This window comes from Huiozyma naganishii, chromosome 9 (assembly GCF_000348985.1).
Source record: "Huiozyma naganishii CBS 8797 chromosome 9, complete genome".
Taxonomy (NCBI): Eukaryota; Fungi; Ascomycota; class Saccharomycetes; order Saccharomycetales; family Saccharomycetaceae; genus Huiozyma; species Huiozyma naganishii.
Window position 1 is genome coordinate 221798 of NC_035930.1, and position 20149 is coordinate 241946.

General features: G+C 46.2%; 9 protein-coding genes across 9 annotated transcripts; 5 read left to right on the forward strand and 4 right to left on the reverse strand.

Annotated features, from left to right (window-relative positions):
- Positions 1-210: 210 nt before the first annotated feature.
- Positions 211-1176, reverse strand: LDB16 (Ldb16p; the record flags this gene model as incomplete). Its single annotated transcript, XM_022609793.1, has 1 exon — positions 211-1176. One exon carries the CDS (start codon positions 1174-1176, stop codon positions 211-213), a length of 966 nt encoding a protein of 321 aa, XP_022466153.1.
- Positions 1177-2079: 903 nt separating this feature from the next.
- VMA9 (H(+)-transporting V0 sector ATPase subunit e) lies at positions 2080-2427 on the reverse strand (the record flags this gene model as incomplete). The annotated part of the gene is made up of 2 exons (XM_022609794.1): positions 2080-2281; positions 2420-2427. 2 exons carry the CDS (start codon positions 2425-2427, stop codon positions 2080-2082), a joined length of 210 nt encoding a protein of 69 aa, XP_022466154.1.
- A 214-nt stretch (positions 2428-2641) lies between these two features.
- STP22 (ubiquitin-binding ESCRT-I subunit protein STP22) lies at positions 2642-3961 on the forward strand (the record flags this gene model as incomplete). Its single annotated transcript, XM_022609795.1, has 1 exon — positions 2642-3961. The coding sequence occupies one exon, from the start codon at positions 2642-2644 to the stop codon at positions 3959-3961; it is 1320 nt and encodes a 439-aa protein (XP_022466155.1).
- Positions 3962-4473: 512 nt separating this feature from the next.
- KNAG0I01200 (pepsin-like aspartic protease) lies at positions 4474-6507 on the forward strand (the record flags this gene model as incomplete). Its single annotated transcript, XM_022609796.1, has 1 exon — positions 4474-6507. The coding sequence occupies one exon, from the start codon at positions 4474-4476 to the stop codon at positions 6505-6507; it is 2034 nt and encodes a 677-aa protein (XP_022466156.1).
- A 348-nt stretch (positions 6508-6855) lies between these two features.
- Positions 6856-7791, forward strand: ILV6 (acetolactate synthase regulatory subunit; the record flags this gene model as incomplete). Its single annotated transcript, XM_022609798.1, has 1 exon — positions 6856-7791. The coding sequence occupies one exon, from the start codon at positions 6856-6858 to the stop codon at positions 7789-7791; it is 936 nt and encodes a 311-aa protein (XP_022466157.1).
- A 341-nt stretch (positions 7792-8132) lies between these two features.
- SGF29 (Sgf29p) lies at positions 8133-8900 on the forward strand (the record flags this gene model as incomplete). The annotated part of the gene is made up of 1 exon (XM_022609799.1): positions 8133-8900. One exon carries the CDS (start codon positions 8133-8135, stop codon positions 8898-8900), a length of 768 nt encoding a protein of 255 aa, XP_022466158.1.
- A 174-nt stretch (positions 8901-9074) lies between these two features.
- GBP2 (single-stranded telomeric DNA-binding/mRNA-binding protein) lies at positions 9075-10535 on the forward strand (the record flags this gene model as incomplete). Its single annotated transcript, XM_022609800.1, has 1 exon — positions 9075-10535. The coding sequence occupies one exon, from the start codon at positions 9075-9077 to the stop codon at positions 10533-10535; it is 1461 nt and encodes a 486-aa protein (XP_022466159.1).
- Positions 10536-12648: 2113 nt separating this feature from the next.
- Positions 12649-13689, reverse strand: KNAG0I01240 (uncharacterized protein; the record flags this gene model as incomplete). Its single annotated transcript, XM_022609801.1, has 1 exon — positions 12649-13689. One exon carries the CDS (start codon positions 13687-13689, stop codon positions 12649-12651), a length of 1041 nt encoding a protein of 346 aa, XP_022466160.1.
- Positions 13690-14684: 995 nt separating this feature from the next.
- On the reverse strand, positions 14685-19931 carry BUD3 (Bud3p; the record flags this gene model as incomplete). The annotated part of the gene is made up of 1 exon (XM_022609802.1): positions 14685-19931. The coding sequence occupies one exon, from the start codon at positions 19929-19931 to the stop codon at positions 14685-14687; it is 5247 nt and encodes a 1748-aa protein (XP_022466161.1).
- Between the last annotated feature and the right edge of the window lie 218 nt (positions 19932-20149).

Consider the following 20149-nt stretch of genomic DNA (forward strand, 5'->3'; position numbering starts at 1 on the left):
GCTGTCTGCACCGACGCTCCACCGCGTCTTGAAGCAAGTCGTAAGAAGCAGCGCCTTATTCCAAAATATGAATACAATTTATAGAATGCGGTTCCCTTCACTGACAAAGCCGTATGTACCCTCATCGTGATAGAAATGACGGCACTGGTAGCAATGGTCTCTTAAACGTAGTTAGATGCAGATAATATATATATATGTGTGTGTTCGGTCTCACGATTTGCTCGCAGCACGATGTTTCCTGCGTTGTTTGAGACTTGCATCTGGACTTCCATGAGCGAGTTCCTCGTTCTCTTGTGTTCTTAGCGTCGAGTACCGCAAAGTGTCCTCGGTGTCCCATAAGTCTGACTCCCCGGACATTGTGTTGGTGAACGGTGATGCTGGTGGTGTCTGGTATGTCGCATGCAACGTACGCGTATCGCTTTGGAAGAAGTCGCTGGGGAGAGCGGAGGCCAAGTGTAATTGCTCCTCCTTAGATTTCACTTTCGCCAGCGGATCCCCAGACATTCTCCTTGATCTTCTGCTGTGGATAGTACCCGTACTCCCACGCGAAGATGCCATGCTCATGGGTTTCAGGGGAGTCTTGGGAGCGTTTTGCAATATAGCTGGGGTAAACATTCTCCAGGCCCATACTTTCGCAATTGGGACCTCTTCCACTTTCGACTTGAACTGGGCCCATAACCGGTGTACCCTTTGCATCAGGTAATCTTTCAACCGGTACATCCAGCTAGTGACGTCGACGATGTAGTTGGGCACGCCGCAGAAACTGTGCATCAGCCCGAGCGACCCACCCACGGTCACACCAATGAGCACCCCAAACACAACGATCGCAATACTGTACTGTAAGACTGCCGTGAAGATGTACGTGTTCCACCAGTTGGAACTCTGCACGGATCGTTTCATGGACTGCACGGAAGTGTTCCAAAACAGGTACAGCGGCACATTAGCGGGCAATGTCACGAACTGGAACCACACCTTCCCCACAATTGCAACGGGAGCGTATACCACGCCGCGCAGGACGGAAACAACACCGCGAAGCAATACCAGAAACACCTTATAGAGCAGTTGCACGGCCCGCAGTGCAGTTGACAGGCAGCCTCTCAGTACTGTCCTGCCAAGCCAGGCGACCTTGTACAACCCATTCACAGTGAACGACTCGCGAACCACTACAACGTCCATGAAATGTTAGTGTATATACGTAGCACTCAAGTCCCAACCTTCACACACTCGTCAAACCTTCAAACAAGAGAGCAAGTAGAGAAGTGTTCAAGTTTTCTTTCAGCCTCTGCCCCCCCTGTAACTTAACAAACCATTTCAAAGTTTCAACAGCACACGACAGCCTCCCCCTGCAAGTATCATCAGATGTAACCTTGCTAGGTGGAAGTGGATGTGCGTCAAGCCCGGGACTATTCCACTTGCACAGACAGAAGACCTAACTGTCCGTTATCGACAACTGCACTGCCAGACGGCTACCCCGCCAAGAGCGCACTGGGAGCAGTATATAAAGAGCCGTGTTCTGCGACGAGCAGTTGTTCATGGTGAGTTGCTGTGTGCTGTATGTTTTAGTCTGGTCAGTGGCACATGCGGCCCGTGCCGTATGTGCGTCCCCTTCATGTAAGTTTACGTGGTGTTGAGTGTTCTCGCTTGTGCGAGCTTACACACAATTTGCACATTTAAAATGCCACTCCTGTTTCTGCCTCACTGTCTGCTTGGACGATATACTGCTCCAGGCGATAGACTGCTGGGTTCTAATTATGGAGAAGAAGAAGCCAGTGGATTGCTCCTTAGTCGCCTTTGATACAACAGACTTTGTGGGTTCTAAATCTGCTGGATCGTGAGATTTTGCGGTATTCCGATGCGGACGCTCGCTTTTCAGTGCAATCGTCCCAACATGGGTATCGTGCTCTACATTTCGTTTCGCTGTCTGTGGCAAGAGTCACAGACGGCTCTTGGGAGTCCCTCTTCGGTAACGTTTGTTGCTATTATTAAATATACTTGTGACTGTAAAACTAGCTTATAACTTGTACATAACATAGTGTACGTTCTTGTCTCTGCGTAGGGTTCCTCTCCCTGTGTATCTCATCATTCTGGTCTCAGATCAGAACGGCGTGGAGCCACGAGAGGATGCAACTGACATAGATACGTGATTGCCCACATCAGGTACATCATTGCCAGGGATAGTATTACAGTATTTCTCCAGACGGTTTGGTTCTCCTTTGGAGCTACAAACCAGAACCCAACTGACAGAAGGGACACGACTATGAGAACGGCAACAACAGTGTAACTGGAAACAAAAATAAGGCAACAGCAGCGTCCTCGGGAGCAACGGTACAGATGACGTTGTTGTTAATTTTTTGTTAGTTAGTATACCAGGCTATGTGGAAGGGGTGTTAAAGTGGCAGTGGGTGCCATGTATACGTACAAACTCATTCCTTGGTGCTATCGCTGTGTGTTCAATCGACTAGGGGACCCTTTTTGCCTCTTGTTCTTCCGCATCTTCTCTTGGAAATAACAAAGAGAAGGAAATTTACAAAGTGAATTACTCTTCAATTTCGATTAATCCAGACGTTGATGGAGAGGTGCCCTGTGATTAATTGGAGGGGTGCAGCTTTTCTGAACAAGCACTTAGCCAGTGGAAATACAAATGCTTGCTTCAAATGGGGGGCAAGGGTCGTTGGGTGAGAATCTTCCCAAATCGGTGATTGACTGGTTATACAAAGTTGTTCAATCGATCTATAAGACGGACCCACGGGCCGCTTTCCACGATTGCGTCGTCGCCCTGTCGTTGTACAAATCCAACCTCAGGCCCAGGACGCGGGTATTTACAAATCCAAGTGGGGAAGCACAACTCCTGCTGTGCCTTTACGGTGACTTCGTCAACGTCCAAGTGTCCGGTCCAGTCCCCATACTCATATGGGTTTGTTCTCAGTACCCGTTGAAGGCGCCAGTAGTCTTTGTAGATGTGGAAAAATTGGGTCCTGATAGAGAGGTGCGTGTCGGTGGGCAGATAGACTCCAATGGTCAAATTTACTTGCCCATCCTACACCAATGGGACCCGAAGTTGAGTAACGTGGTGAAGTTGATCAAAGAACTGGAAACGTTGATACAGACGCAGCAGCTTGTCACAGAGTTGGGCAGGCAGAGTCCCGAGACACCTGCGATACCGAAGGATACACGTTCAACAGGTGATAAGCCGCCACTGCCGTTGAAGCCAAACCAAAGTATCAGTTCTCCCAAAAGCATAGATCCAGAGCGCCAACAGGCGTACCCTAAAACAATCGCTGAGACACTTCCGCCACCAATCCCGGCAAGACCAGGGTTTGTATCCCCTCAACCACTCCCCAACCGCAGGATCTCCCCTCCAGTGGCGAGGGAGCCGGTAAACCGTCCCACCCCACTTGCTGACCTTGACCTTATGGATACCGACTTACCCCTTAATACAAAAGATGACCCACATAAACAAGCATTGGATATTCTTACCAAGAAATTGGAAGGCTTGACTGTGCGCGAGCACTCTGTCGTGGCCGGACAGTTCGGGCAAAGGAAGGCGAGCATTGAGAAAAGTATCGCACAGTTTAATGATCTACTAGCCTTCGAAACTCAGCAAGTGGAACTAATGGGGGATCAAGTCGCCCAGTACACCAGCTCACTTCGACGTGAAATGAAACGGCTCGACAACAACGTCTCAGACTGGGAGGCAAACTACGAAAAGGCGGGCAGCACCGCCAGACTGCACCATACAGAGACAAGCGGACTGGACCAACTGTACGACCTCGTCGCTCAAGATCTCGCCCTTGATGACACGATTGAGTTCCTGTACAGCCTGTTGAATAGAGACAGTCTCTCCCTGGATCTGTACGTCAGGAAGACAAGGGCTCTAGCCAAACAACAATTCATGATCAGATTGCACATTGAGAAGATATGCAATATGCTCAATGCTACTCCACAGGGCCTTGCAGGATGAATATTACACGGTTCTTGGAAGCTGTATAGACCGCCAATGAGGTGCATGGCGTCCAAAAGATAGACTGCCAGTGGTAGTTACAGTATCTCACATTCTCAGGCCGAAGGACCTGAGTATTGCATCGTTTGATGGTACCTGTCCTCGGCCAACCGTTGAGCTGAACACAAGGTGAGGACGACACTTATATATCGTAGCGCAATCGGGCCAAGTCTTGGCGCCGACTGGAGGGCAAACCGGGCCACCTGCTCTCTGCGCTGCATGTTTTGCATAAAAGGTGAGTATTTCGGACACCTGCTGATTTCTTCAGGAACAGCTGGTTTCCCAATTTGGCGGTTTAATTGAAATATTATGTAACCTATACGAATATTTATAGATTTGACGAAATAGTGGTTGAGTTGCACGCTTAGTCCCCCACCCCTTTTATCCCCCCCGGTCGAAAGTACAGGACTTATTCACTCTGCTGCCAATTGAGGTTACTTTCACCCAGCAAGACAGGACAAGCAACGAACTCAATGATAATTGATTTTGTATTAGTTGCCTTTTGGAGCACTTTGGTAGTGTGCGGGAATGTCAATCTCCCCTTCAAGAGAGTGCGTCAGAGTCCTCAGCTCGTACGGAGAGAAGACGGGGACTCCGTTCACCTGGGGAAGCAGACAGGTTTCTATTCCATTGATCTGGCCATTGGAACCCCCAGTCAGAAAGTCACTGTGCTGCTTGACACAGGGTCCTCCGATCTGTGGGTCACTGGCGCGAACAATCCTTACTGCCAAACCTCATTGAGTAGTGAGTGTAAGGAGTATGGTACCTTTGACTATGGTCAATCGAGCACTTTCCAAGATAGAAACAGTGCCCTTAAGATAAATTATCAAGATGGTACGAAAGTGGATGGCAGATGGGGGGTTGACACTTTGGAGTTGAACAACGGTGCAATTCAATTGCAGAATACTATGATTGGGGTTGCAGACTCCAGTGATTCCGTAGCAGGTGTAATCGGGTTAGGATTTCCAGGTTTGGAGACTACAAATAATGTCCAGGCAAATGGGGAGTCCTACACCTACGCTAATTTCCCCATGCAGTTGAAGCAACAGGGGGTGACAGACGCCACTGTTTTTGCAATTGCGCTGGACAACAGCTACGGCGGGGATATTTTGTTTGGTGCTGTTGATGAGGGGAAGTATATAGGAGGGTTGTACACTTTACCTGTCGTGAACAGCCGCGGGACAGCGACTCCCATCAGGATGGAGGTCACTTTACAAGGTATTGGGGTGGACAGTGACGGTGGTGACCAGGAGACATTTTCGTCGACACCAATGCTGGCGTTGGTGGACTCCGGTTCCACGATGGTTTATTTGCCTGAGCTCATTGCGACGGCAATTTACAACAAAGTAGGGGCTCGGTACGATGGCTCATCTGAAATGTACACCATTGATTGTGGAACGAATGTCGAAAACGACAATTTAATCTTTGATTTCGGCGGGTTTCATATATCGACACCAGTCTCGAACTATATCATAACCGATCAAAGATCGAGCAACGGGCAGTGTCTCTTTGGTATTCTGTCCCAGAGCGGCAATACCGTTGTTCTCGGCGATACTTTTCTGAGCAGCGCGTACGTTGTGTTTGATTTGGACCACTACGAGATCTCCATGGCACAGGGGAACTCCAATAATGGGGATGGGAACGTCAAGGATGTTACCAGTGGTACTATACCTAATGCCAGGAAGGCGCCGATGTACTCCCAGACGTGGTCAACGAATGCACCTGTCACGAGTGGCGGTAATATCTTCACCCTGGGGAGCACCAGCAGCAAAACTCCAGACTCTAGCAGCACCCATGAGACTCGGTCTAGTATTTCCACGGAATCGTCCATCTCTCCTTCTTCCTCCACTACTGGAAGGACTACCAGTAGTAGCACACATTCTACATCAACACAAACTTTGTCGTCACATCAAAGTAGCACCAGAGTAGTATCTTCTACGACGTCTTTAAGAGTGACTAGCAGTAGCATTCGCAGTAGCATTTCTGAGCACAAGGTTTCCAGTTCTACAAGGAAGACCTCCAGCAAGCGCACTACGGCATCTTCGAAGCACCATACGTCGCCGAGTGTATCCAGCAGATTGTCAACAATATCCTCAAAGAAAACCACAGCATCATCCGTTTCCTCCATCCACCACCCCATGAGTTCATCCATTTCAACGAGGAACCACACCTTGAGTACCACTACAGCGTCGCATCAAGCGTCCTCTGGCGGCAAGAACTCTTTGTCCTCTAAGGTGACCTCGATTCAGCAGAGAAACACCAGTAGCACCCGAACCTCTGCGCTTGCTTCTCCGACCACAAGATCTCAGGAGGGATCAGACGTGCCTGCATCAAGCAGTCTCCTGCGGGCGAGTACTGCCGCCAGAACATCCCCTGAGGAGAGCTCCACAGCGAAACCCAAGAAGAACTCCGCAGCGTCCCCCGCAGTGGGACAGAGCACAATAGCACATTACCGCGTATTGTTCTTGTGCATAGTTCTCGCAGAGCTCCTTCCCCTTTTGGTCTAACAAAACCCGCCTGCGGCCCTCGACTGGAAGCGCGTAAAACTTCCCGATTGGGCAATTATTCTCTTTCTTTCTCTTTGGGTCCACTTCGCCGGAACCGGCGGGCGCCGTCCAAAACGATCGAGAAGCGCCTGTTATTTTCCGCGTCACAAAATCGGGAACTTTTGAATCTGATAAAAAGCTTCGAATTTTGGACTTTCTCAATAGTGATTTGATGACTCTTCGATGAGTAACGGTTCCCTTTTGGCATCTTTATACCGCGTATATAGATCAGTTTACAGGTGCTAGGGATTTCTAAACTCTGTTTGTGTGTTCTTTCTTCTAGGCTTACGACAATCGCCCCCCCTCGCCATGCTTAGAACACTGTTGAGTGGTTCCGTTGGCAGAACTTTTGCGAGGACTTCTGTGAGATGCTCGTCGTCTTCTACCTCCGCCATGGCGTATAAGCAGATGCATAAGCATCATGCGAGGCCACCGCTACCCGTTGTGGAAACGCCCTCCTGGGACGCAAACGCTGCCGTCTCGTCTATCCTGTACGAGACACCACCACCTTCGACGCAGCCAAGGAAGCAACATGTGCTGAACTGTTTGGTCCAGAATGAGCCCGGTGTGTTGTCCCGTGTCTCCGGGACTTTGGCTGCCCGTGGGTTCAACATCGACTCCTTGATCGTATGCAACACGGAGGTCAAGGATCTATCGCGGATGACCATCGTGTTGCAAGGTCAGGACAATGTGATCGAGCAGGCAAGGAGACAGATTGAGGATTTGGTCCCCGTGTATGCTGTGCTCAACTACACCGAGTCGCAGCTGGTAAAGCGGGAGCTGTTGCTGTGCAGGGTATCGCTTCTGGGTGCCGAGTACTTCGAAGACCTGTTGCTGCACCATCACCAGCGTACTGCCGGTCCCAGAGACACGAAGCGCAAGGAATCTGAGTTGATCGATAACATCAGAAACCAGGAATACCACCCATCGAACATGGCACCAAGTGCTGTGCTGAGGATGAAGCACGAACACTTGAACGACATCACGAACCTGTCCAAGAACTTTGGCGGGAAGATTGTTGATATCTCTGAAACGAGCTGCATTGTCGAGCTGGCCGCTAAGCCTACTAGAGTCTCTGCCTTCTTAAAACTGGTGGAACCTTTTGGTATTCTGGAGGTCACCAGAAGCGGTATGATGGCCTTGCCAAGAACCCCTCTACAAACCTCTAGAGAGGAATTGGAGGGCGCCGACGAGCAGAGCAAGATAAGCGACATCGTCGACATCTCGCAACTGCCACCAGGTTAGAGTGTTTCCAAACTTACTTACTTACTTATTGATAGCGGCGTCGACAGTAGTACTGGCCCTTCGTTGATCGCCAACCAGCACTCTCACTCTGTGAATATATACGTAAATAACCGCTTCAAACGATCCCCATACTCCTCCACCCCCTCAAGCATCACACCCAGCGGAGAGAGATCGCCAATTGAGACGTCTGGCTCCTTCCTGCAGGCTACTGGAGGGACTTGCCATTGGCCTTTGGCCGATCGACACTATTTTAATCGTTAATTTAAACCAAGAACGGTTCGCAGGACAAGAGCAGTGACTGAGACTTCTGTGTGACTCTGACGACGCAAGGTATGGCCTCTATGGAGAACGAGTGGAACGTGCTTGTTTCGTCGTTGCAGGATCTATATAATGCGAATGAGGTGACCAGTTTCGGCAAGTTGCAATTGGGTCCGATAGACGCGATTCCAGCGGCGGACCTGCAGAGCACGCTGACCACTGTGCAGGAGCATCTGGAGAACGTCCGCAGGGGACAACGTCTGCTATCCACCGTGGAGACGAAACTGCAAGGTATCTTGGACTCCACGGCGCACGGCGTCAATCTGTCCGCAATGGCGCAGGGCCCACCGGGGAAACAGTACTGGTGCAGCGACTTCAACCCAACGGTGGGCATCGACGTTGGTGCGGAGGTGGCCTACAAGCCGGGCAAACCCTCCGTCGATGGCGAGTGGATCCAGTGTGTCGTGCAAGGTGTATCGCCGGACGGTCTAAAGTTCGAGATTGTGGACCCAGAGCCGGACGAGTTTGGGAACGCGAACAAGACTTTCAAGTGTAACTGGAAGGAGATCATCTTAATCCCACCGGAGTCCCAAATAAAAGACCTTGGGGAGTACCCTCGGTCGACAAAAGTACTGGCAAGATATCCAGAAACGACAACTTTCTACCCTGCCGTCGTGGTGGGGACCAACAAGAAACACCGCGAAACGTGCAGGCTACGGTTTGACGGTGAGGAAGAAGTCGGGAAAGAAAACGCAAGTCGCCAGAAACCTCGTGCTGCCTTGTCCCATGGTCTCGTCGGCCCCAACACGGCACTGAGACAGGAGGGCAAGCGGTGCCACCGCTGTCTTTGAAGACCCTCATCGCAACATCGTCCGTCACTAAACAATTTTTCGAGTGAAAAATTTTGAACAGAAATTAAAAACAGCGACGACGGCGACGACGACAACAGTTTGATTTCAATCTTGCAGTTACAGTCGGTGAAACATCGAAACGGAGCGAATCGTACTACTTTCCTTTCTTTGGCAATGGAGGACGAATCGTACAGAAACTTGGATTACGGTGACGAGGGGGCGTCGAGATCTCCGAGGAGAGATATAGACTTTGACAACTACGACAGAGGCTACGACCGGTTCCCAGACTCCCGTGGCGGTGGGAGAAGAGGCTCTTTTGGTGCCAGGTCCCGTGGAGGTAGGGGTAGAAGAGCTGCGTTTGGCGGTCCCGGTCCCAGATTCAGAGAGGAAGGCTGGAGGGGAGGCAGGGGCGGTGGAAGGGGTCCACCCCGTGGTGGGTTCAGGAGCAGCAGAAGACTCGTAGTGGACGCTGTGAACACGCAATTCACAAGAAACTTTGACAACAGCGTCTTTGTCGGTAACTTGTCGTTTGACTGCAGTGTCGACGACCTAAGAGAGTTCTTCCAGCCAATCGGTGAGATCGTAAGTACGGATATAATCACCAGCGGTGGCCGTCACAAAGGGATGGGGACCGTGGAGTTTACCAACACGGCAGACGTCGACGAAGCGATTCGCCAAATGGACGGCGTCATGTTTATGGGTCGTGAGATATTTGTCAAGCAGGACCACCCACCTCCAAGCCAATCCGCTAGACCACTCGATGTCGGTATGGGCTACGAGGGAGAAGAAATGGACCGTGGTTATCCAAGACCACCCCCACGCCAGCGCAGACTTGAAAAAAGACCACCACCAGGTGGAGACCGCCCCATGGAGGGATACGAGGCCTTCATCGTCAACCTACCCTACGCAATCACTTGGCAAAACTTGAAGGACATGTTCAGAGAGGCCGGTGACGTAAGCAGAGCCGATGTTGAACTGGATTACAGGGGACTATCGAGAGGGTTCGGTAGTGTCTACTTCCCAATAAAGGAGGACATGTACAGGGCCATTGACATGTTCAACGGATATAACTTGGACGGCAGAATTCTCGAGGTTAGAGAGGGCCGTTTCAACTACTTGCTAGATGAACAGCTACAAGACCAAGAACAAATACAACATCCACCTCTGGACTACCCACAAGATGAGGAACCACCTATGATGATGGGAGACTATGAAGACGGTCAAATGTCCCAGGGGATCGGCCGCATGCATTATGATGAGGACCATACTGTGCCACCGGTCCCCCCTCAAGCAACGGAGGAAGAAACTGTACCAGAATTAGAAAAAACCGAGCCAGCTCCACAATCAGAATTCATTCAAGGTGTTGTCAGCAGTGGAGAGAGGAGCACTTTGATATACTGTAGCAATCTACCTGTATCTACCTCCATCAATGATTTATACGAATTGTTCGAAAGTCTGGGGAAAGTTAACAAGGCTGAATTGATATTTGATCCAGCTGGCTTACCAACTGGCAATGCAGTAATAGATTACATGGACCTACAATACGCTGATCTTTGCATCAGTAAGTTGAACAATTACAATTACGGTGGGAATGATCTATCTGTATCCTACGCTGAGCGCAAAGCATTAGAATAGTCTGTATGTAGCATATTATTACTAGAGGCTTGAGACAGTTGCTGTTTAAACAAAACTACAATAACCCTTTGAAAGCTCTTCGAAAGTTTTTTTCAAGTACGACTATGCAAACTTAATGCGCCATCTCCCTTCATAGTGTTTCTGTTGAAATGTGAAATCAAAACATGTTCATCTCATACAGACTTCTCTATGAGGAAATTGCTTATACAAAAGATCATCGTCGAGATAATCTTCTGGTAGTTCTACAAAACATTATATCTACCTTTTGATGGAGCTGAGCTTGCAGTCTTCGGTTTACAGGACCCTGCTGGTCCGCCATTAGTCGCCTGTTCCGGGTAGTGGACACAAAGTGTTCACCATGCGTTTCCGATAATTCATAGAGTGACACTACACAAGAATTATCTCATCTAATTTCGTATAAAAACTTTTCTTATGGAACAGTACTTTTGTAATAAACATATTCTGATCTACATATCAACTTTACGAGAGAAAAACGTAGATTTGATATTTTGTTAAAAATATGAGATATTCTGGCACCTGTCACATACGCCGGAATTCTGCCCAACCTAGGCAGTTCGTGTCCATCAAAACAGCAAACTATGCGAACAATGCGAGTAGAGCCACAAATATATGAGATAAACTGTTCAGCCTTACCTGGGGGGTGCCATTTTTAGAGGAAAGCCTATATTCCATCTGACCGCAAAGCCACGCCGCCTGATAGCCGTAGGGTTCTCCAGCGTTTGAATAGTATCCGTGATTCGGACCGCAAGGAAAACTTGAAGGGTAAAGGATTGTACGGACGTGTGTAGTGGAATTGCCTGTTGCACCAACGAACGATGCAAGTAACGTAAGCAGTGCAACAACCACACGAGACAGACAGTTGCCCTTTAAACGTGGACTGCTGTTTTTTGTTCCATAACGCGCTGCAGCCTCTCCACAGGAATACAAATTGGGGATATCCGAGGGCCCTCCCGTAACACTCACTATAGTGCTACCACCGCATGGAAAGTAGCTATGATCCATACCAACATATGGACTATTTTCATCGGTAATCTTAGGTAGTTATGAATATGGTAATTTAGGGAGATCCGGATGATGTTTCTCTTAGTTGTTGTACTTTTTGCTTTCGAAAAGCAGGGCACACCAGAAAATGGGTGGTCAGGTAGCAATATAAATTACGAAATTAGAAAGTCTTCAAAGCTGCCGCAAAAGTCGAGGACTTTTATATGTTTTTTGACTTCATTCATGCCGCCATTTTCCGACATTTTTGATGGGCAGTCCACCCAACCTAAAAAAAGGCAAGAAACTGCTGGAAAGCACAGTGCTTGTATTAGAGGATGCTGGCTTCTACTTTTTCTGACAGCGACTCCGCAGGGCAGGATTTTTCGACACTTCCGAAGACGGCACGATGAATTCAAGCGGTAAGCGCAGGTTGAGATCTTGTTTATCTAACAACTGTTGCAAGTAATCCGAAGAACAATAGAACTACAGCTAGAAAAAAATTTTCCGAAAACTATTGTCCGAGAATACATGTTTTGTCACACTACCCGTTTCCGTTTATGGAGTACGACCTTTTCACTTAGTCGCTAGCCTGGGCGTAGGTGGCTCTACCAGTTTGTTGAAATCTGAGCTCCATCCTTCGTGCATGCATTCTATGGTAGTGACTGTGATATAGCACAATCGCGTATAGATAGCGGCCTGATGGATCCAGTCACTCTATAACTAATACTTAGTTTCTTTATGAGAGGGAGCCAAAGTACATACCTACATCCGTAGTTAGCTTTCACTCGTTCTGTCGTCTAATACGAAATGCTCAACGTTGTGTGAGAATACTGACGTACTACCTGTTTAGGTTATAATGTAGGCGCTACTACATCACAGGATTTGAGGATGTTCTTGTTTTAGATAAAAAACAAAGTTCATCATGGAATCAAGCTGCGGATAAGAGTATATGTGTGAGAGTAATTGGGGAACGGACTCATGACCTGTTGCCCTCTCAAACTCTCAAATACAGAACTGTGAGGTGTTATAAACCCGACAGGCGAGGATAACACTGGAGACATGCGGATGGCCAGAGATGGTGTCAGCCGCACGGTATCTGCACCGACATTTTTCAAGATTGTCTCTGGACTAGCCAGACATAGGCAAGCAAGTACTGTTGAATAGGGTCTTTTAAAGCAACGAGAATACCGTTCTTAATAAGTGTATCGAGAAGTGGGGTCATATCGGGAGGGAGATATCTAACTAAGCGCCTCACTCGACCGATAAAGGTAATGGCAGGTTCAGACGGACCGAAAGTGAGTTGACTGATTTCCCATGCGGTTTGGCCGGGATCATGTTTCTGAATATGTTTAGTCATAGCAGTTTGAATGATGTCATATTCAGATAAATCAGACCCTTTCATTGTAGGAATCCAGTTAGGGTAGTACTCTTTCTTCACATAATGAGTGAATAACCATGTGATCCCCAATTCTTCACCGTCGGTAGCATAGCGTTTCGTTGTTCCGAATTTATCTGGAACGAGATCAGCATAGCCCTTGTTACGTAGATGGTTGATGAGTTGTTGAATCCAAAGGTCAAAACCAGTTGCGCTGGTGATGAAGGACAAACTGTTGGGGGACGTTGGATTGAGAGCGTTCGGGATGTTGGGGTCAGGGATCTGTACACTTAGTACAGAGGCGGATGGTCCATAGGCACTGTATGCCTGTTGTTGCTGGTATGGATACTGGACATATGGAGCTGGTGGTACATAGTTGTACGGCGGATATGGAATATTCTGAGATGAATGTCCAGGGTTGGGAATATTGTTGATTCCTGTAGGAGTAAATTGGGGTGGGACATGGCCAAGCGGTGGAGTTACGTGGGATCCATCGTTGGACGAACCAGCCATGTTCGGGTCATTACTGACATTGGCAACATGTTCAGTAGGAGGGGTTGAAGTCAAATTGGAGGAGTCAGAATCGATGTTCAAGTTACCTAGATGGTGAGCTAAAGCATCAGAGTTCTGCGCAGTGGAAGCTTGCTTGTTTATAGCAGAAGATGAATCGGAAGTATTCATGGCCCTTGGATCGTTAATCGTACTGGCCTGTTGGTCAGCGGTAACCGGTAAGGAGCTACCATGTTGAATAGGGTCTTGTTCACCGTGGCTATTCATTGTAGTAGAGTAAAGAGATGTTTTAGTTCAGGTATGACTTCTGGTATACTTAATATATAAGTATATGGTTCGATGATCTCTTCTATATTGTCACAGATAGAAGGATCAATTCATTCGATGTAGTTAGGCTTTATATACGTGAGAATTTGCTCAGAGTCAATGGTGTGGCTTTTCACTTTCTCACTGTGGTGGATACTTCCACACTTGTGGCATCGTTATTTGTCTCGTTTACATTTGTATCTTTTATCAAGTGTGTGTCCTGTTTATGCCTATGATGATATCTTATCACCCTTATCATATTCATTTTCTATATCCAGCAAGTACTGCTAGAAGCTAAGAATGATGCTGCACTGCGCATGTTTGCGGTGTGGCAGGGTCTTCCAGCAGGCGGTCACTGTCGAGCGCCGGAAGCTCCTGCCCCGTATACTCATTATATAGGAGAATTACATAAACTGTCGATGAATTGTTTTCACCTTTTATATGACGATAAGCAATGTAACATTGTACGAAGTCGGATTTTCAATATCCAACAGGGAGGCCCTGAATATTGTTTGCTTGAAGTTAAGCTATTTATAATTTTCTGCCCTTTGAACCGTTAACGAAAAACAAGTTATTAAATAATTGACCAACTAGATACAAAAAATTAAAATTTGTTAAATTCTAGGAATCCTTCTGTGGGAATATCTGATGTATTAGTGACGGGTACGTCACTCTATGTAGCATCAGATACGTCTATCGGGTTAGAACAACCCAACAGTCCCAATCGACTGTAGATGCAGGGACCAGTAGGACCCCTGCAGCCGTTACTTGCAAGCTCAGTTCTATTAAAAGGTACATAAAGTGTCATGTAAAACTACAAGAAGATTATCTCGACGACAATCTTTTGTATAAAAATTTCCCTTATAGAACAGTCTGTATGAGATGATTATATTCTGATTTCACATCTCAACAAAATTTCCTTCGCATTTGCCTAATAACCTTTTTAATTGTTAACTTTAGACAAAATGAAGCCGTGTTGGCTTATCGTCCCTATACGAAGCATCTGCAGTACTCAAATCGTTACCATCCCCGTCCAAAAAGTTTGCCAAAAAGGCGAAGGATGAGTCACTTGCCAAAGACGTTCTCTTCTGTTGTTTGGAAGAAGACGCAAGCAAGTTATAAGGCGACTGTTCTGTCACCGTCACTTTCGTACCATCTGCCTTCTCCGGGCTAATCTTACTCATCTCATTGAAATTGATTTTACTTGGAGATATCCATATCGGATCTTCCTCCCCAAACGTTTGATTGGGCTTACTAGCAGCGCTTAGACCCGAAAACATGTCTCTTGATAACCGATAAACAGTAGGATTCGGCTGCGAGTTCCGTGAAGCTATCAAGGTCGGTGCCCCATTAAACACTTCGGAGGTGGGACGACCACCACCCTTTATTAGAAGATCATTTGACTGTGTTTGACTTTGATGATCGTTGTCGGTTACGATAGAAGTGTCGAATGTCATGTTGAATGAGCTGAATTCCATATCATCAAGAAGTGGCTCTGTTTTTTGTGTGGCATTTGACTTGGGTTGTATAGTCTCTTTTACCAATATTTGCGGTTGTGTTAAGCGTCTGGAAGGTTGCGGACTGGTGATTTTAACGCTGTTGTTTTTTGATGTGGCCCTGCTAGATATTTCCGCCGTAACATTTTGAAACTTATCCTCATGCACCATACTACTGCCATCATCATCAACCACTTTTTCTTCTTTCCGGAAAACTTCTGTCGGATCTTCCAGTGGAGTCAAATAGTTTCTCTCTTCTAATGTTTCGTTAGACATTTTCCTGACAGCATCCTTTTGGCCACCAAGTATATGGGTTGCATCTTGTGATGCGTATGAGAATTCTAGCCAGCGCTTTTCGGATTCTTCGTTAACATCGGAAGGAAGGAAGTAATCAGATGTCGCGTTGGAGCTATTTGCAGAAACGTGCTCGGTCGCTGGATGTCTTGGATCTAATACTCTTTGTGGTTGAAATGTAGTGGGATCATCCTCAATTCCAACTGGCGAGATGGGTCTTCTATTCACATACTTTGTGGGAGAAGCATTAACGACTCTGAAAGGAGAGGACGTCTTTGTGGGAGAAGGTGGCTTTGAGGTCGTTTGAACTGCAGGCATTCGTTGAAACATCGCATCGACAACTCCTTCAACTTCGGCTGAAATTCTGCCCGACGCGTTAGAGTTTGGACGATCTAATGGTTGATTCACCGCTTGTTTTGTAGAGTCTTGATCAGAAACGTGGTTCATTTTGACGTCGGTCTTTGGTTCTTCAGGGACCGGCGCCATCTTTTTCATCCGCGATCCATTTCTTGAAGGCTTGCTAGTAATTTCGCTAGTGGAGTTTAGCAGCAAACTATCATCCAAAGACATCTCACTCGGCAGCCTCTTCCAATTGTACCTTGCATCACGTTCATCAAGAACAGTCTTCATCCCTTGGAATAGTTCAGCAAACGAAGGTGATCTTTGGAAGCTTATCCTACGTTTAGGTGGGGACATAGGAGGAATATGCGGAAAGATCTTTGTCTTTTTTACTGGCGTGGCACCTTTTCCAACCTCTAATTTTTCAAGCTCTGTTAGATCTTGGTTCAATTCGTTGATAACTTTCCCTTTGAGCATTTCTGTTTCGTTCTCCAACCTCTCATTCTCCTGAATCAAGCTGGTTAAGTCTTCTTCGCGCAATGTGGCTGTTTCAACCTCCTTTTCCTTTATCTCGTCGTCATTGATAGTTTCAACAGCAGATTTGCTTATACTCTCTGAAACTAAATCAGAACCACTCCCAACGTCTTTCTCTTGAGATGAAGCACGTTCTGCTTTACTAGTTGGTCTTTCTCCATTTCTTCTTCTACTGTTCTTTTCCTTGGGTTTACTTTCCGCAAAATCACCAAATAGGTCGTCATTAAACATTCGGTTCTGACCAACTGCCTCTCCAACAAGCTCCTTGTTAATGATATCTCTAGTTTGTAAGGTTGAGTGCGTCATATCAGTTGAGTCTAAAGTATTTTCATTTTGTCTTGATTCAACTGTTGTGTCTTGTAAGTTTTTAGAGGGTGTTTGGTCTTTAATCTGAACAGGGCACTCCTTTTCTAGTTCAGATTTTGGAACAGAGCTACCTGAAATTGAAGTAGAGTGCTGTTTTTCGTGAGCCTCGTTAAATACTGGAGACTCAGATTGTTTATTCGTTTTGGAAATAATCGTCTTTTGCAATGACCCGGGTGCATTTTCAGTAAGCAATCCCGACTGTTCTACAGAAACGTCATTCTGTGGTTCAGAAACTCTATCTTTCCAATTAGACAGTACTGGATTACCTGTATAGTTCATATTTCTCACAACTGATGATATTCTTAGTTGCTCGGGGGTATCTAGGTTGTTATTGTAGATTGGCTCATTTGCATTTAGAGTTGGGGTTGTATTTGCAGATCTGGGTTTGTTATCCAGCGTGGTAGTAGCCGATTTAATTTTCCTTTCGGATGTTGGTGTAGGCATATGGTTTTCCTCGGAAAAGTTTGATTTTTTGGGTGACTTTTGCTGAGGCGCAATTACAGGTCTACTTATTTGACTCTTCTTGTTCTTGTTCTTTTTGGAGCCAAACATATCTTTAAAGACACCAATAATACTTTTTCTCTTGTGCTCGTTCGTCCTAGATTTCTTGACCTCTGATTCTCTTATCTTCTTTCCAGATTTTGAAGCATTGGTAACCTTCGCTGGTTTAGTGGTGGTATCTTTTCTCATTGATGGTTCGTCTGTCTTTTTCGCTTTATTTGTCTCAGTTACAGATTTCTCTTTCCCAATGCCTTTCAACGAAACTTTGTTCGCACTTTCTAAATTTGCAGAACTTTTATTTTCAGCGTCCTTCATGTCACTCACATCACTTCTGAACGTTGTGATTGTACCATATGACTTTTTCAATTCCTCACTAACATGTTTTATTGGGGTCTCATTATTAATGGGTTCGTGGGTAATCTGTTCAGTAGCAGTCTTCACTTTGTTGATCAAATCAAGATTAGAGACCATCAGACTGTGCGCGTTTTTGGAATTGATGGAGTAGTAGAAATTGGAAATGTAGTGCGAGAGTATCCGGATCAGTGTTTCTACCATTTCATCCGCCTGTATTACCATAGATCTTTCGGGTTCCATAACACATACAACATCGAGTTGGACAGTTGGATTCTCTAATTCATTGTCTCGATCTACGAATCTTGCAAAAATTGCCAATTCTAGCTTGCCTTTTTTCAAAACATCGTCTGACGGTTTACAATTTAAGAATAAGGCGTATGGAGACTTTATCCTTTCGCTATTATACGCTTCCGATTCGTGAGCGGTTGAATACAACGTTATGTGGTCTTGACCAAATTGAGAAGCTTTGAATAAATGAAAGGCGGTGTCCTTTTCAAGAACTTTTGCTTTTGTAATCAAGTCTGCAACGTAAATTGCTGTGGTTGACTCAGGTGCCGCCAATTTACAGGTTAAGGAAAAAGCATTCTCGCCCTTCAGACCGTCAAACTTCAGCGAATCACCATTAAACAGGGAAACTGTGACATCATCAATGTAGCAACTATTTTCCACTTGTAATTTAGGAAGTTTTGCCGGTAACGGTTGCTCGTTAATCAAAGAGTTCATCAAAATATCGGATATCTGCGGCTTTTTTATGATGTCTGATAAGTAATACTTTTTATAATCTGATATTTTCAGAATCACCAGGTAGTCACTAAAGATAACCAAGATCTTGCGCGTTTCCATCTGAGAGGTGTCAATAATATCGTAAACACCAACTACCCGCCTTTTCAGCCATTTATACTGTAATTCAACCGGCCAGCCCTTTGCCAACTCGGTAAGCAACTTACCTGACGGTGTGAAAACCCTCGTGCTATAGGAGTTGGTTGGCTTTTCCAATTTCCCAAACGAATCAATAACGTCGATGATGTTATCGAATGACTTTTTAGCTGTCCTCTCATTTTCTTCAGTGGTCCATTTCTCCTTCTTCTGCCATATGCGGTCAATGATTAGCTTCAATTTCAAAAGCTTCTCTTGTGGGCCTTTCATTATAGTCTCAATCTTCAGCTCGGTATACACCTTCTTTTGAGGTATGACATCTTGGAAGTTTCTCAAGAAGAGCTTTATATCTTTGCTGAAATTCTTTGTTGCTGCTTCGTGTCTCGTGTACGCTTTGTAGAAGTAAGGAATGGTAAGACTGCATGCATTCAACACTTCCAAAGAACCATAGGGAATCGCTAGTTTCAGTGAATCCAGAAATATACAGTTAATTCTTGTCACTTCATCAATTGTAGGTGGGAAGAGTCTGTTCAACTTAACGGTAGACAGACCTGGAATTTCGTCATTTAAAGCTTTAATCCTCAGTGGTATCAGGAAATTTTGAAGAAACTCGACAAGATTGAAAGTGAAATTCGACTGAAATTGGAGCAGCTCGTTTACAATGGTTTTAATTAACTTGCCATCTTTCTCTGTGGGCCTGTCTCCCTCAGGTGGCCTATAGCCATATTCCGTTTGCTCAGGGGAATATTCGGTAATCGGGTTAAACAGCTGCTCGAGTTGCTCACCCAGGTGTGATACCAATTTGTTGTTGTCGTCAATGTAATCCTGGTTGTTTTCATAAACAACGTCTAACAGCAGGGACTTTACCACTTTTTCCCCCAAAAGGCCACAGTCGTATAAAAACTCACCAAACTTCCTTGGAGTCAGCGCAGTGAATAGCTTACAGCTATCTGCCAACTCACCAGCATGTGTTTGATCGTACTCAACAGCACTAGGCAAGTATGAGGGAGCGATTGTCTTTATTTGTTTGGGAGACAGGTGCGTTATCTTTTCCAACATTGAAACGGCAATACATTTCAGCACATTGGGTGATTGCTCCCCTGCCACTAGGTTCTCAATTGCGGGATAATATTTTGAGTTTGAAGTTATATCAAGATTGGAGAAGAAGGTAATACCAAGCTTATCCAAAACGAGGGAGCATATCTTGTCTTGATCTTTATCCTTTAGGATACAAATGAAGAAAGGCCCCCAGATTAGATCGTCAGTGCTATAATACACAACCGATGTCTGGAACAGATCCAGCGTTTTCTCATTCCACGGTTTTGCACAAAACGTTTGCTGCTCCTTTAGACTTGTAACGAGATTGTGAAACAGTTCAATCTGTCGGAACGAGCTACCGTCCTCGCCAGCGGAGTACACGGACGAAACCTCACCAAATACCATCTATTTATGTATATATGTTCTCAAAGAGTTCCTGCACCACTGTTGTTCTCCCCACCGCTCCCGCAAGCAACGCAGGTCAACACAAGATGAGGTTCACCTTCGAACTCCTACTTTTCAATATTGTCATCTCTTCGAAGTCTTTGTTTACATCTACAGCTTTTCTTCCAGGAATTTCCTTTTTGGGTAAATAAAGTCTCGAGCCTCGAGGCAAGAAGAAG